This window comes from Parambassis ranga, chromosome 24 (assembly GCF_900634625.1).
Source record: "Parambassis ranga chromosome 24, fParRan2.1, whole genome shotgun sequence".
Classification (NCBI taxonomy): domain Eukaryota; kingdom Metazoa; phylum Chordata; class Actinopteri; family Ambassidae; genus Parambassis; species Parambassis ranga.
The window spans coordinates 11,765,571-11,779,779 of NC_041043.1; the positions used below are offsets into that span (position 1 = coordinate 11,765,571).

The 14,209-nt window shown below is 42.3% G+C and overlaps 2 protein-coding genes across 3 annotated transcripts; both read left to right on the top strand.

Moving 5' to 3' along the window:
- Window positions 1-113: 113 nt before the first annotated feature.
- On the top strand, window positions 114-1,874 carry iyd (iodotyrosine deiodinase). Its single transcript, XM_028397502.1, has 5 exons — window positions 114-561; window positions 870-1,067; window positions 1,173-1,332; window positions 1,406-1,562; window positions 1,649-1,874. Exons 1-5 carry the CDS (start codon window positions 372-374, stop codon window positions 1,829-1,831), a joined length of 888 nt encoding a protein of 295 aa, XP_028253303.1. The 5' UTR covers window positions 114-371; the 3' UTR covers window positions 1,832-1,874.
- A 292-nt stretch (window positions 1,875-2,166) lies between these two features.
- sec63 (SEC63 homolog, protein translocation regulator) lies at window positions 2,167-13,547 on the top strand. 2 transcript variants are annotated; one of them, XM_028397500.1, is made up of 21 exons: window positions 2,306-2,429; window positions 3,206-3,305; window positions 5,501-5,615; window positions 5,727-5,839; window positions 5,949-6,010; window positions 6,276-6,334; window positions 6,467-6,517; window positions 6,592-6,700; window positions 6,859-6,953; window positions 7,127-7,259; window positions 7,623-7,715; window positions 7,862-8,007; window positions 8,088-8,235; window positions 8,322-8,404; window positions 8,544-8,612; window positions 8,693-8,848; window positions 8,933-9,115; window positions 9,214-9,414; window positions 10,351-10,455; window positions 11,130-11,313; window positions 11,350-13,547. In XM_028397500.1, exons 1-20 carry the CDS (start codon window positions 2,306-2,308, stop codon window positions 11,265-11,267), a joined length of 2,283 nt encoding a protein of 760 aa, XP_028253301.1. In that variant the 3' UTR covers window positions 11,268-11,313; window positions 11,350-13,547. The 2 variants fall into 2 exon arrangements, with proteins under 2 accessions (XP_028253302.1, XP_028253301.1); XM_028397501.1 differs by having other exon boundaries at window positions 2,167-2,429; window positions 11,130-13,547.
- The last annotated feature ends 662 nt before the right edge of the window (window positions 13,548-14,209 follow it).

The following is a 14,209-nucleotide window of genomic DNA, read 5'->3' on the forward strand; positions in this document are numbered from 1 at the left end:
GTGAACCTTAGCCTTGGCCATGTATAAACAGACAGACCTCAGGTGGAATATTAACTTTATAGCAGGACTTTGGTCTGACTGCCGATGATCTGGTGAACAGTCTATGGTAGTTTTGACTTTTACGCCATCAGCCAATGGGAGCGCAGCTGTTCTATAGCGCTGTGGCATTACGCACCAAGTTCACGCAGAAAAACAACAACAGAGCTGCGAGCTGATGGGCCACTGCTCCTCAAGAAGCTCTGACTCAGCGTTAAGACCCACCCCAGACTACAAGTAGTACTAGGCCTATAGTGTTTCATAACATCGGATCTGAGCCACACAAACGTGCCCACGTCCTCCTCCTCCTCCTCCTCTTCTTTCCCTGCGCAGTCATGGCTCTCCTGTCCGTCCTCACGCCTGTGCTGGCGGCGATCCTGTGTCTGGTTGTAGGCTTCTTGTTCATGAAGTCACGGGAGACCAGCTCGACTTCCAAAACTAAAGTGGTGGCGTCCAAAGTGGAGTCTAGGCCGTGGGTGGACCAGGACTTGCAAGACGATACAGAAATCACAGCGAGAGAAGGCGGTGAGAGCTAAGCACAAACTTTTCATGAGGCATTGCAGGACTCTTTTTTAAAAATATATGTATAACATATCCAGAACGCATTCAAAAAAGTTATTTAAATATGCGTGCACAGTCGAAAAAGCAGGACATTCTTTGTGTATACTAGTGTTTATCCAATGTAAACAAATGTGGTATTGTAGTGTAGTGGTGTTGTTCCTGCAGCGTGCATATAATGTATTCAGACACTGAGATGCAGCCTAATGTCTACAATTGGCACGTAGCCTGGTTTATAATAATTCTCACTGGTGTCTCATTTCTCACCCTTTTAGAAGATGCTGATTGGGTGGACAGCCATGAGGAGGAAGACCTTGCACATGTACCCTATTCACCATCACGTTACCCAGAGGAGACGATGCTAAAGAGAGCCCAGGATTTTTACACTTTATTGAACCAGAGGAGGTCTGTCCGATTCATCAGCCCAGAGCAGGTCCCACGAGAAGTCATTGATAATGTCATCCGCACCGCAGGCAGGAAACATCGTCAACTATCAGTTTAGATATTTTTTTTAATGTAATGTTGGATTTTGTAACTTTGTAAATCCGCTTTCTTCCACCTGTGTGTTTTCTGAGCAGGTACAGCACCCAGTGGAGCACACACAGAGCCCTGGACCTTTGTTGTGGTTTCCGATCCAGAGATGAAGCACCAGATCAGAATGATAGTGGAGGAGGAGGAGGAGATGAACTACCGTCAGAGGATGGGGGACAAGTGGGTCCATGATTTGGCCAAATTAAGGTAAACGTCAGTACTTACGCACATTTGAAGTCCTTATACTCTCCACTGTCTCATAATGTCATTGCTCCTGCAGGACCAACTGGATTAAGGAGTACCTGGATGTTGCTCCATACCTGATCCTTATCTTTAAGCAGACCTACGGAATCCTTCCGAACAGCAAGAAAAAGACACACTACTACAATGAAATCAGTGTCTCCATATCCTGTGGAATCCTGCTGGCTGCATTACAGGTAAAAAAATGGAGCAGAGGATTTTATTTTGAAATGCAGTATCATGTCTGGCAAAGCAGCTGAACTCCTGTGCATTCACTCATCAGAATGTGGGTCTTGTTACCGTCACCACAACGCCCCTCAACTGTGGCCCCAAGCTCAGGCTCCTCCTCAAACGGCCAATCAATGAGAAGCTGCTGATGCTACTTCCTGTTGGTTATCCTGCCTCGGATGCTACTGTGCCGGACTTGAAACGCAAACATCTGGATGATATCATTGTCCACATATGAGAGAATCAATGTGGCAAAATAAAATAAAATATTAAAAGCCAAACTTTTTCCATGAAATTATTTGCTATGGCTGAAAAATGTCTAAAATGTTATAAAAGGCAACTTTTAGAAAACCATATTACTTTGGCTAAGAAGTTATAAATGAGCACAACATTGTTTTTCCACATTTACGTCAGAAAAAATATCCAAAAATTATAATTTCATGTGTAAACTAAAAATCACAATAATTCTGCTGGTGTTATCATTGTTGTCACCTCTGGGTGGCAGTAATAACCGGTGAACAACGCTGCAACAACAACCGAAGAAGAAGAGAGACCACATTGCGCAGGCGTACACCACGTACACCAATGCATCGAGCTTTCCTGGCTTGGTGCTAGCTGGCTAGCTAACGAGTCTCTATCAAGTCTCACACATTGGGCTAGAAGGGGGAAGCGCAGCGGTGGAGAAGAAGGGCGACCTAAGCGCCGCTACGAAATGGCCGGGCAACAGTTCCAGTACGATGACAGCGGCAATACCTTTTTCTATTTCCTAACGTCCTTCGTCGGACTTATTGTGATCCCAGCCACATATTACCTCTGGCCCCGGGATCAGAATGCTGGTAAGGCCTGATGACTGGCTCAAGCGCTAACTTGAGCTAACTAACAACTCCGTTAGTGTATCATAAAGTGTTCAAGCAACATATTATGCAGGCTCTCTAGTGGGCGAACAGTAAGTCTGAACTTGGGAGTGCGTGCAGTTGTCGTTCACTGTAACCCAGCGACACATAACATATAAATGTAAGCTAGCACACGTTACAAAGATGATGCCCACGTCTCATTCACCGTTTAAATCTCAGTATATGTCAGCAGGTGTTGACCCGTTACCCCGTTGGCTTTGATACTCGACCATGCATTGTCTCTCTTTAAATTTAGTTACTGCTGCGTTTTTCTGTGGGTAAACATAGAGCTGGTTAGGCTAAAGCTTCAGCGTCAGCCTCACAGGGTTCTTATGCTTCCCTTTGTGCATTCATTAACCTTATCCTGATGTGTCCTTATCTACAAGTAAAGCTTACTGTCAGTCAACAACAAAGCATGGCTTATGTAACTCATGGAGGCAAACTTTACCTAGCCGGGCTGCCAGAAATAGCATGTGACAAGTCATCATATGCTTATGCCTATGTTATTGCTGTTATGTGTATAGAACGTAGATTTTCCTAATTAATATCAAGCTACAGATCACACCCTCCTGATGTGTGCTTAGATATTATATCTGCCACATTTTCCAATCCTGTGTAATCCTACCCAGCTGACTGGGGCATTACCAGTATTGATCGTTCTTTGATTTGATAGTGTGAGATGTTTCAGTAACCTCTGTCTCCTTACATCCTCTTTCCAGAACAACTTCGTCTGAAGAGCCTTCGGAGGGTACATGGCAGGTGTCTGTGGTATCGGCTCCGGCTGATGAAGTCACAGCAGAGCATCGTCCCAACGCTAAAGTGAGTCCAGTCAATTGTATTTTTTTGTTGTTGTGTTAATAAACACAGAGAGAGAGTGGCTGCTTGTTGACACATGCAGCTTTCAACTGATAGGATGACTTTCCAAGAAAGTCTTCCAAAGCAATGTAAGCTGATCACTCTTAATTATAGTCTGCATGAGTAAACATGAGTTTATTGGACTCCTGAATTATTCATTGTTTAGTTTTATGGCACTGGAATATTTCATTTGGATTCCTTTCTCACAAACTAAATGTTGACAGATGATAGGGCCATAACATCCTTGGCTTGTTTATGTGGCTGTTTGTTTCACGTTGTTGCTGAATGTCGCATCCCTGTTGTTTGGATGTGACTTGCCTGAGTTGTGTGCACAGAGAACCTTCTCCTCCCATCGCTGGAGGTTCAGTCAGCATGTGATTCCAGCTGGACAGTGATGTTATGTCACTCTTGTGTGAAGCTGAGACATAGAGCTGCAGAGTCTGTACAGTTTCAGAAAATTAATTCCTCTTGGTGATGCTTGCTGCTGACGTAAACATTTAGTCGGTCAGATTAACATTGCCCTGTTTTCTAAACTGTGTTTATCCACTCTATGTTGTTACCAGCTCAGCTGTTTGTCGTCACTCCCACTACCCACTAGACCTGCATCCTGTGTTTACTCTCAGAACTTCAGCAACCAACATTTATAACCCACCCCCCCCTCTTGCTTGATTGCATTTGTGTGTGAAGCTGGTGGAAAAACACAGCTTGTTTATCAGGGTGGAATGAATGAAAATGATTGTCTCAGGCTCTCTTGTATCCGATTCCTTCTTGTGATGATTTCATAGCGATGGTGTTTATTATAGGAATCCATCGTGTATTATTTTTCTGGTTGAGCTACTCAAGACAACTCAGGCTAGTGAGCTGTTGTCATGGCAACAGATCCTGCAGAGCAGGCCATAGGTTTTTTGCAATTGTCATGGAAACAAGTTCAACTCCCTGCATAAATACCAAACAACAACAATGTCAGAAGCTTGCTTCCCCTTCTGCTTGTGTGCGACGTGTTAATATAAGCTTGCTTTAGTGTACAGTCTGAAGTATGAAGCATAAAATACTGACTAGCAGCAGCAGGATCATTCCTTGTACCAGAGATATTTGTAAGGAAGTAAGACTACTGTACTTCAGTATTAAAAAGTTGCATCTGTACTTTATTGGAATATTATTTTTCTCTCCTACTTCTACTTTTACTTGACTACTTAATTTTGATGAGTTGGATACTTTTACTCCGATACATTTTCCATGAGCAGCATTGTTACTAATGTAATGTGCACATACCTGCCCGCAAGGGAGGCAGACACCGAAAGAGGGTGGAGGTTTCTCAGTAGAGTGCATTGCTGACCCACGAGTAAGCGGCTGTGTTTGTGTTCAATGAGACAGATGCCTCGGTTACATTGTTCCTCTTCGTCCTGTGTGCTCTCATAATCTCTTGATAATGTGTTAGTTTGGTTAATTAGCAACCCTAGCGGTGCTGTTTATGCTACATCGTTAATACATGTTGATTCTATAGTGATAGATGGATAATTAGGTGATAAGAAAGACTGTATGTTATGGTAAATGTGAGGTTTGCTACCGATATGTTTGTTGTTATTTTATAAATCTTAGAGCTTTGTGCAAAAAAGAGAAATACTTATTTTGAATACATTTGACTGTAGTGATGATTATTACTACTTCAAGGAATTTGAGTTCAACTAATGACTGTTCTGTTGTTCTACACCACTCCCTCCCATCTACATGAGTAAAGAGATGGAGAATCCACCCTGTGTGTCCTCTTTATTCATGTTTATCATTAAGTTGTGTTCTGGCCGACATACTGTCATGAGTGACAAACCCCCAAGCAGTGACACATTGGAGCAGTACCTCCATTACAGTTACAGAATCACTGGCAGAGCAGTATAGCTCTGCAGCTGACTACAAGCAGGTTTGTTGGAGCTGGTTTATCATTGGGTCATCAAGCTGCCTCAGTACCACAGAACCGCTGAAATGTATGGACAGAAGTTTGGACCACTTTCTTTATTACCTACGGTACATATGTAAAGAGACTGAGCAGCACCGTTGCTCATTCAACTCCATGCTGTCTCTAAAATGAGACATACTGACATCGTATCCACAAAATTGATGTTTATGTGTGACATGTTGTTCTGTTTGTGTGTTAACATTTTCAGGAAAGCAGCCTTGTTATTTGGGTGGGCTGTGTTCCTGCTGCTAGCCTACAAGGTGTCCAAGCTGGACAGAGAGTACCAGGAGTATAACCCATATGAAGTCCTTAACTTGGACCCGGTAAACACACACACAAGACATTTTTTTTTATTGTCTGAAATTTGGAGAAAGCCAATAAAATCCCCAAGTTTAATTTTTTGTTGTTGAACATGACTTTATTTCTGTCACCAGGGTGCATTGCTGTCAGAAATCAAGAAGCAATATCGCGTGCTGTCACTTAAGTACCACCCTGACAAAGGTGGCGATGAGGCCACATTTATGAGAATCGCCAAAGCCTATGCTGCGTAAGTACTGTGTTGCTGTAAAAACCAGCCATATATATGTGGTATTGAAAACACTTTGCAGCACACAGCTTTGTATTGATCCATTCATTTCCTTTCTCTTTTTCTGCAGTCTGACCAATGAACAGTCGCGACAGAACTGGGAAATATACGGTAATCCAGATGGTCCAGGGGGTAAGTAAAGCTCCTCTCTTTTCTTTTCTTTTTTTTTTAACACTCTGTGGGTTTATTCATGTGTGAGCTGGTGAGTCAGCTTCTGCTAGCCATTAATGTATTAAACAATAGAAGACGAATGCCCAATAATGCATAGTGGGAGCTAAAAGTATCCCTATGTTCACACATGCATCTATTGTTTAGACTGTGTAATTAGCCCAGTGCTTTTACTGGACATCTCCTTCAGCATGCAAACAGACGTCTCTTATGTCTCCCTTTTTTATAGCAACCAGCTTTGGTATCGCCCTGCCTGCCTGGATTGTCGATCAGAAGAACTCCATGCTGGTACATATTTTTTTTCTTTAACTTCTAAATGTATTGGTGGTGTGATTTCTGATGCGATCAATAAAATGTATCTAGAACCTCTCTGCAAACTGTTTTACATTACATGTCAAACTTCCTGTTTGTCCTTTGTAGGTGCTCTTGGTGTATGGATTAGCCTTTATGGTCATCCTTCCTGTTGTCGTGGTAAGTTTTCAGCATCATTTCCAGCCAGGTTCTGTACAGTTCATTGGGTTTCATACAGTCTTCTTTTTCTTTAGGGCACATGGTGGTACCGTTCTATCCGATACAGTGGAGACCAGATTCTCATTAACACGACACAACTCTTTATGCACTTCATGTACAAGACGCCCAACATGAACATGAAGCGTGAGTTTTGCCTTTGTATTCACAGCACAGCTTAATACGCGACTTTTCTGCACTTGATTATTCAACCTGGTTAGCTAGTACAAGAAACTTTTAAGCATTTAAATTTATTGTATACTTTTACATTTCTGTTTCTGATCTAGTCTAACTTTGACCTACAGGTTTAGTCATGGTTTTGACTGCAGCATTTGAGTTTGACCCTCGCAGTAATAAAGAGGCCACCATAAGACCCACAGACAACATTGAAGTGCCACAGGTAAACGTCACGTTTCTAATTTTCAAAGGGAAATGTTTTCTATTGTCCCAAGGAGCTCTGAGGACAAACTGACTCACTCTACAGCATACACTTTAGCTAGATTTTTTTTCATTGTCACCCAAACAAAAGACTGTATATTCTGTCATAATGAGTCTCTCCTTCCTATCTTGCAGTTGATCCGTGAGTTAGGAAATATTAATGTGAAGAAGAAGGAGCCTCCGTTCTGCTACCCGTACAGTTTGAAGGCCAGAGTCTTAGTGCTCGCTCACCTGGCCCGCATGGATGTGTCAGAGGAGCTAGAGGAAGGTAGGGTGCGCTCACATATTCACAGAAATGTTAATGATTAGCTGTGTCTTTGTTTGACTATAAATCCTGGCTACATTATCTGGCATGATAAATAGATGATATGTGCTGATGGATGAAGTTTACCCTCAATCCAGAGATTAGATCATTTCCCTGGTGTCAGTTTTCTATGTTAACATGATAGGTTTGTTAACATGTCTTGATTTATAAAAAAAAAAAAAAAAAAATGTACACCTTGCACAAGCTGATGAAGTTTTGATTGGTTTCTATGGTAAAAACACATTTTACCACATGCTGTATATATGTCTGAATTAGCCACATCATGAAATTATGACTGTTATCATATTACGTTTGTTTCCATTTCAGATCAGAGGTTTGTAGGAAGGAAAAGTCCTGCTCTCCTCCAGGAGATGATCAATGTGGGCTGTCAGCTCACTATGATGGCCAACAGCAGAGGAGGTACGCATACATTCATACAAACATTTTTGCTTTGAATCACAACAGTACAAGTAGCACAGTTGTTTAAATGTTTTTAGTTCAGTCGTGTTATTATGCCTCGTTGCCTCTATATCCTAATTTCTGCACACCGCCATGCCTCTCCTCAGGTTTCCATGCTCCTCGGCTGATAACCATAGAGAACTGTATGAAGCTGACCCAGATGATAGTGCAGGGCCTACAGGAGTCAAAGTCACCTCTGCTGCAGCTGCCTCATTTTGAGGAGGAGCACCTCCGTTACTGCATTTCTAAGAAGGTACCTTCCAACTGTCTATATATCAAATAAGAAAGTGGTAAAGGTTATATATTCTCTCAACCATCCTCTCCTTTTGTTAGTACAAGGTGCGAAGCCTCCAGGACCTGGTGAGTCTAAAGGACTCCGACAGACGCAGCATGCTGCGTTTCCTGGGGGAGGAGAAGTATGATGAGGTTATGGCTGTGCTGGGCAGCTTCCCTCATATCACCATGGATACCAAGCTCCAGGGTTAGTCCTGAAAGATGCATGTTGGAACAGTTTTTGCAGCATTTGTGCCTGAGTATGTATTGAACGCTCTTATTGCCTTTTTTTAGTCCTTGATGATGAAGACAGCAACAACATCACAGCAGGCTCAATTGTCACAGTAACTGTCACCTTAACCAGAAAACGGATGGCGGTAAGACATGGTCGCTTTTGGCTGACATGACAAGTTTTTGTAGTTGTGCCTTAATTTTACATGTCTATAGAACACCACTAGGGGGCAGTGTTGACCGTGTGCATGATTATGAAGCCTCTTGTTACCTGTGTTTGTGTAGGATATGTTTGAGAAAGAGCAGGAGGCAACACCATGTGGAGGAGAGGAGGCCACCACAACAGAGGAAGCGGTAAGCATAAGATGCACACATGAACACATCAGCTCGGATGAATCGGATAAGTATGCTTAAAGAGTGTTGTCAATATGCAGCAAGGAGACGCGAGTAAAGCCAAAAACAAAGTGTGGCAGAACAAGAATAAAGGCACAAAAAAGGCAGCCAAGTCCAAGAAGAAAAAATTAACCAAGAAGAAGGCCACTCCTGCTCCTGCCAAGACGAAGCAGGCCAATGGCAACGTGGCAGGAAACGTAAGCGTTTGCTTATTAGTGAGTTATATATTTTACTATTAAAAATGAGACTGTAAATTCTTGATGTCAACGCTGGTGTCACAGGAAGTCGTTGCAGCATCAACAACAACAGCAGCGGCGGCAAAGGAAGACGAGGACGATGTTTCTGACAAAGGCAGCGAGTCGGACGAGGGCGAAGCCAACAAAGACTCTCCCAGCGAGAGAGACGAAGACAGTGACAAACAAAGTGACACAGAGGTTGATGAGATGGCCGGCGACGATGAGGAGGTCAGGAAATGTTACATGTTACTGTTGACCTGTAAGAGTGGAATGATACATGTGTCTGACCTATCCCTCCCTTTGCCCACACACTTTTGCCGTTTTAGGAGTGGGAGGCGTTGCAGCAGAGCATCCAGCGGCGAGAGAGAGCCCTGCTAGAAACCAAGTCAAAGGTGACACACCCCGTCTACAGTCTCTACTTCCCCGAAGAGAAGCAGGAGTGGTGGTGGCTCTACATCGCAGACCGCAGAGATCAGACCCTCGTCTCCATGCCCTACCACGTCTGCACACTAAAAGACACAGAAGAGGTGAGATTATCGTCATACTTGTGTTCTTGTAAGGAGAGTAACACACTACAGTGGAACAAAAGAAGGGCTCCTTGCCCTTATTTTGAAAAAGAAAAGACACAGAGCACTTATCCCGGAAATGTGCACTCTTATACAATCATTAGTGTGTGTGTACATACTGTATTGTATTATCATATAATACTCCACCTGAAGTGGCAAGGTGTTAACAACTTCTTGTTTCCTGTGCACTGTAGCACATCCTGTTGCTAGGCAACCTTTTGCACTGTGTGTCATTATTTCCTCAAGGAGTGTGTGTGTGTGTGTGTGTGTGTGTGTGTGCAGCTGGTGCCTGTGTGTTTATTGTTTTGCACAATTTGCACCTCTGATCCCGTTGTTCTCCAGGAACAGCGCAGACTGACAGCAAGGTAAAAGCTTAATGAGGCCTGTGTAGTTCTGCACCACTAGCTGCCTCCACTCTGAAAGAATGTAATGGCAAGAGGTGACCGTCCCATGCATGACTGAGCTAAACCATCACTTAGTCTGTAACAGTGCCTCCTGTCATTCGTGTTGTGTGACTGGTTATAAGCTGCGTGCATGTGTGAGCATGACATATTTTGGAGGGGGTGGCGGAGGGGTTTGGCTTGTTTCATCAACAAGCCAGGGCAGTAAATTGCAGCTATGTTCACAGCTCAATCTCTGCTCGCACACTGAATAATAATTAGCCTCATTGTGCTGATAATTAGATGTTTGCCATATGTAATTGCTCAGCACAGTAATCACAGCCTAAGGTAATGTTGGCCTAATATTTACAGTTGGACCCCATCATCATGTGGTGGTTTGTTTGTCGTCACCTACTGCACTGCGCTCCTCTGCTGCTGCAGAGCTGTTTTTCTTTTTTATTCAATGCATTAGAGAATCAAACGGTGTAACTTGTGTGTGTGTGTGTTGTGTTTTCAGGTGGAGCTGAAGTTCCCCGCACCTTCCAAAACAGGAAACTACCAATATTCTGTTATCCTCCGTTCTGATTCATACCTGGGACTGGATCAGATCAAACCACTCAAGGTGACTACAAAGCTGTGTGTGTTTGTGTGTGTGTGTGTGTGTGTGATTTCACAGGGGGATGCCCTCCACTGGCAGGAGTAGTTTGCTGAACCAATTTCTTGAACCAGATCAGAGTAAGCTGTGGTGGATAGAATGGTTATTTTCCTGCCAAAGTGGCTGGGATGACAGACACCGCAAGCTGCGGCCAAAATGTAGCAGAAGCTTGCTGAACAATGGTGTTAACTGCTGCCAAGGGGTTTGGAAAAAGGAAATCTGCTGCATGCCAAACAGAACATGAATTGCATTGTAGTTTTGTTTTTATCTTGAGCACCTGACAACTACTTAAGCGCACTTAATGTTTGATTTTTCCGTGATTGTTGAAGCATTTTTTTTGACGTCATAGCCAGAAACTCTCAAAATAGGTGAAATCGTCACACTTTACAATTGTCTTTGAACGCAACACATGGGTTGTGCATGGTTTCACTGGATGATATAACTACTACAACAAGGCCAAAAAACCTAAACGTATACTAATGCACTAAACTGCTATGCTAGAAAGAAAAAAATGGATCAGTGTCACATTGTAATGTAAAAAGTTTTGTTATAATGAGACACATTATACTCATGTGACAGAATGGATGACGGTTGGAGGGAAGTCCCCTTTGTGTTTAAACACATATTTTTTGTTTTCCTAGCTGGAGGTCCACGAGGCCAAGGCCATGATGGACAACCACCCACAGTGGGACATCCCCGACACGGAGGAAGAGGACGAAGAGCAGGAGGACAGCGACGGCATCGAGGAGAGCGAAGATGACGACGAGGACAACGACTGAACGCGTGAACGAGGCACATGCTCTCAGACGCCCCACCCTCCTCCTCCTCCTCCTCCTCCTCCTCCTCCTCCTCCTCCTCCTCCCCACTTCCCATGAACTGGCCACCCATCCACTCCTGACCCCCACAACAGCACTCAAGTCAAGAGCAGCCAACGAGGAGCAGTGAAGCCGTGCCCAATACACACACACACAAACACACACACACACAATCACCAGGGGCAGTTTATACACTCAGAGCCCTCCTCCTCTTTTACTTTTAAAATGTCCTGGACTGTGACCCAAACTCCCCCTCTCTCCCCCCTCCCCGACCTTATTTCTCTTTTCTACAGAGACTTGTTCATTCGCTTTCCGTCACTGGCGGAAGGGAATTCTGTGAATACTAACAGGCCTGTGTGAGTGGGTGAGCATGTGAGTGTGTGTGTGTGTGTGTGTGTATAGGGTATTGTATGTCTTTGTACAGGTATGAAAGATGGACACACTGTGGACTGGAGGACCTATTATTATTATTATTATTATTACTACTACTCTTTTCTTCTTTTCTTGAGGGGGAGATGTGAAAACAGTTAATTCCGTTGAACAAAAAACAAAAAAAAAAAAACACATGACCTCGTATGGACCTCATGTCAATACTCTCGCTCCTGTTTTTTTTTTTTTTTTTAAATCACTCGACACTGATGTTTTCCACACCAATGATACTTTCTATTGTACACTTAAAACCGCAGAAGTGTGAGCTTTAGCTGTCTTCATCCAGCCATTTTGGGAAATTCTCTTAGCATGGGGCTAGTTTTTTTTTTTTTTTTTTCCTTTTCTTGTCCCTCGCTGTCATACCAGCCATTCACTTGTACGTATGTCCTCACTGTGTGTTGAAGGAGATGATAAATACTGCTCTTCAGTCAGTTTTTGTTCTTTAAGCCTCTGTTATCCATGTATTTTTCTGACCGTCGAAAGGCAGGCGGATTATAAAAGAACTTGCGACTTCAAGTGTAATCGAGGGGGAATGGATAAGACTTGCAGTGTTAACGTTTGTTTGAATTATGAGTACTCTTCATATACTTCATACTTTTCAGTCTTTTTAAGGGGTTAAGATACTGATATATAATCATGTGGCTTTTCAGAGAAGTGAAAAGCCACATCCTAGCTTCATCTATTTTTTTTTTTTTTTTAACAATTGTAGCACATTCCAGTGTATACTCATTGTCCAAAAAAGGCCTTATGAATACAACCAATATACCACAACATATAAGTCCTTGGGTGCTATGCACCGGTGGTTTCTACAAAAGCAGAAAAAAAAAACGACAGTGTTGTCATTTGTTTCTTCATAGTGATCGATAGCTTCTCTGTCTTTGGATACATATCACTGTTCCTGCCATCACAAAGCCTCTTATATGTTGTATGTAGAAGTGTGTTAAAGGGATTCAAAGTCCCTGACACACACACAGACACACACACACAGAGCTCATGATCAGAGAACACACTAAGCGCATTCTGTCCAGCACCTTTTGTCTCTCCAAGCAGAACAGGCTTAGTTTTTGTGATTACTGCCATTTCTGATGGAAAAAAGTGTTTTTAGTTCCATCAATTCTTTCTGGATGATTTTTCATTTTTCTGTCAAAAGCACTTCTGGTTAAGGAAAAAAAAGACATTTCTTTGATTAAAAACAAAACAAAAAAGTTTTTCTTTTCGTCTCAGTTAAGCTGTAGTTATAACACATCAGTCTTCGTCTTTGTTGCATTCTAATGATGATTTTTACACGTTAGACTGGGGGGAAAAAAGGTTCTTTGTGTAGCTCTGTGGGCCTCTCACTGTCAACAGCTTGACAGATTATTTTTATCCATCCAACATTTTTTTTTTATTTTCATTTTTTGAAGTGTGTCATGTCAGTGTGGGGGAGATTTGGTTGATTCCACGATTCTCTCCTAACACTACACACACTCTCACACAAACGATACCCTCCCTCACCCCTCCCCCATAATTGTGTTCAAAGCAGGTGTATGCTAACAGGTAATATTGTACTCTGAGTATTTATCGCTCTGCAATAGAATGTAGCATCAGTGATTAATGCTGTGTGGACAAAAAAAAAGAAAAAGAAAATAACTGCAGTGAGGTTAAATACGACACCATCTCTCATCCAGACGACCAGGCCAGCAGGCCGCCTCAGTTTGGACAGACTACCCAATGACTATCTATCTGCCACTTTTGTTTACAAAGGTCATTGTAAATGGAAAAAAAAAATATATTATTTGTATTTAAAATCATTTCAAATAAAAACTTTTAAATGAACTGCTTTAGTTTCTTACCATTCTTCTCTTTTATTTCTTTGTTAACATACATAACATCAGACTAACACCACATGTAACTTTTTTTTTGCTGTAACATTATTTATGTAGCAATACTAAGGAGCTCCTTCCTGCTTCCATAGGGTATAAGGTGTGCTGACCTCTATAGAAGCAGATGCTGGAGGCGTGTGTTAACACGATGCTGAGAGGGAAAGACAAAAACAACCATTTTAAACTACTTCTACAGTGAGAAAGATTATTTATTATTATATTATATTTATTTAAAACCAGTGGTGGAAAGTAACTAAGTATTTGTACTTTGTTACTGTACTTAAGTAATTTTTTATGCATTTATACTTAAGTAAAAATAATAGTGCATACTTTATACTTTTACTCCATTATATTTTGCAGCTGTTACCTGTACTTTCTACTCCACTACATTTCTACAGTGTTTGTAGTTACTTGTTACATGTGATGAACACAGTGCTGGACTGATGTGAGGTCAGACTCTGCATGGAGGTGGTGTCACGCTGCCAACTGTGTTTCTATAATGAGCCTCAGTCATGGTGCTCTGGCTCAGGTAGCTAACTAGTTAGCTGCTGTCTGCTAACACAGGTCCATCCATTAATGTCTGATTAACATGAATCATAACATGAATCTACAGCA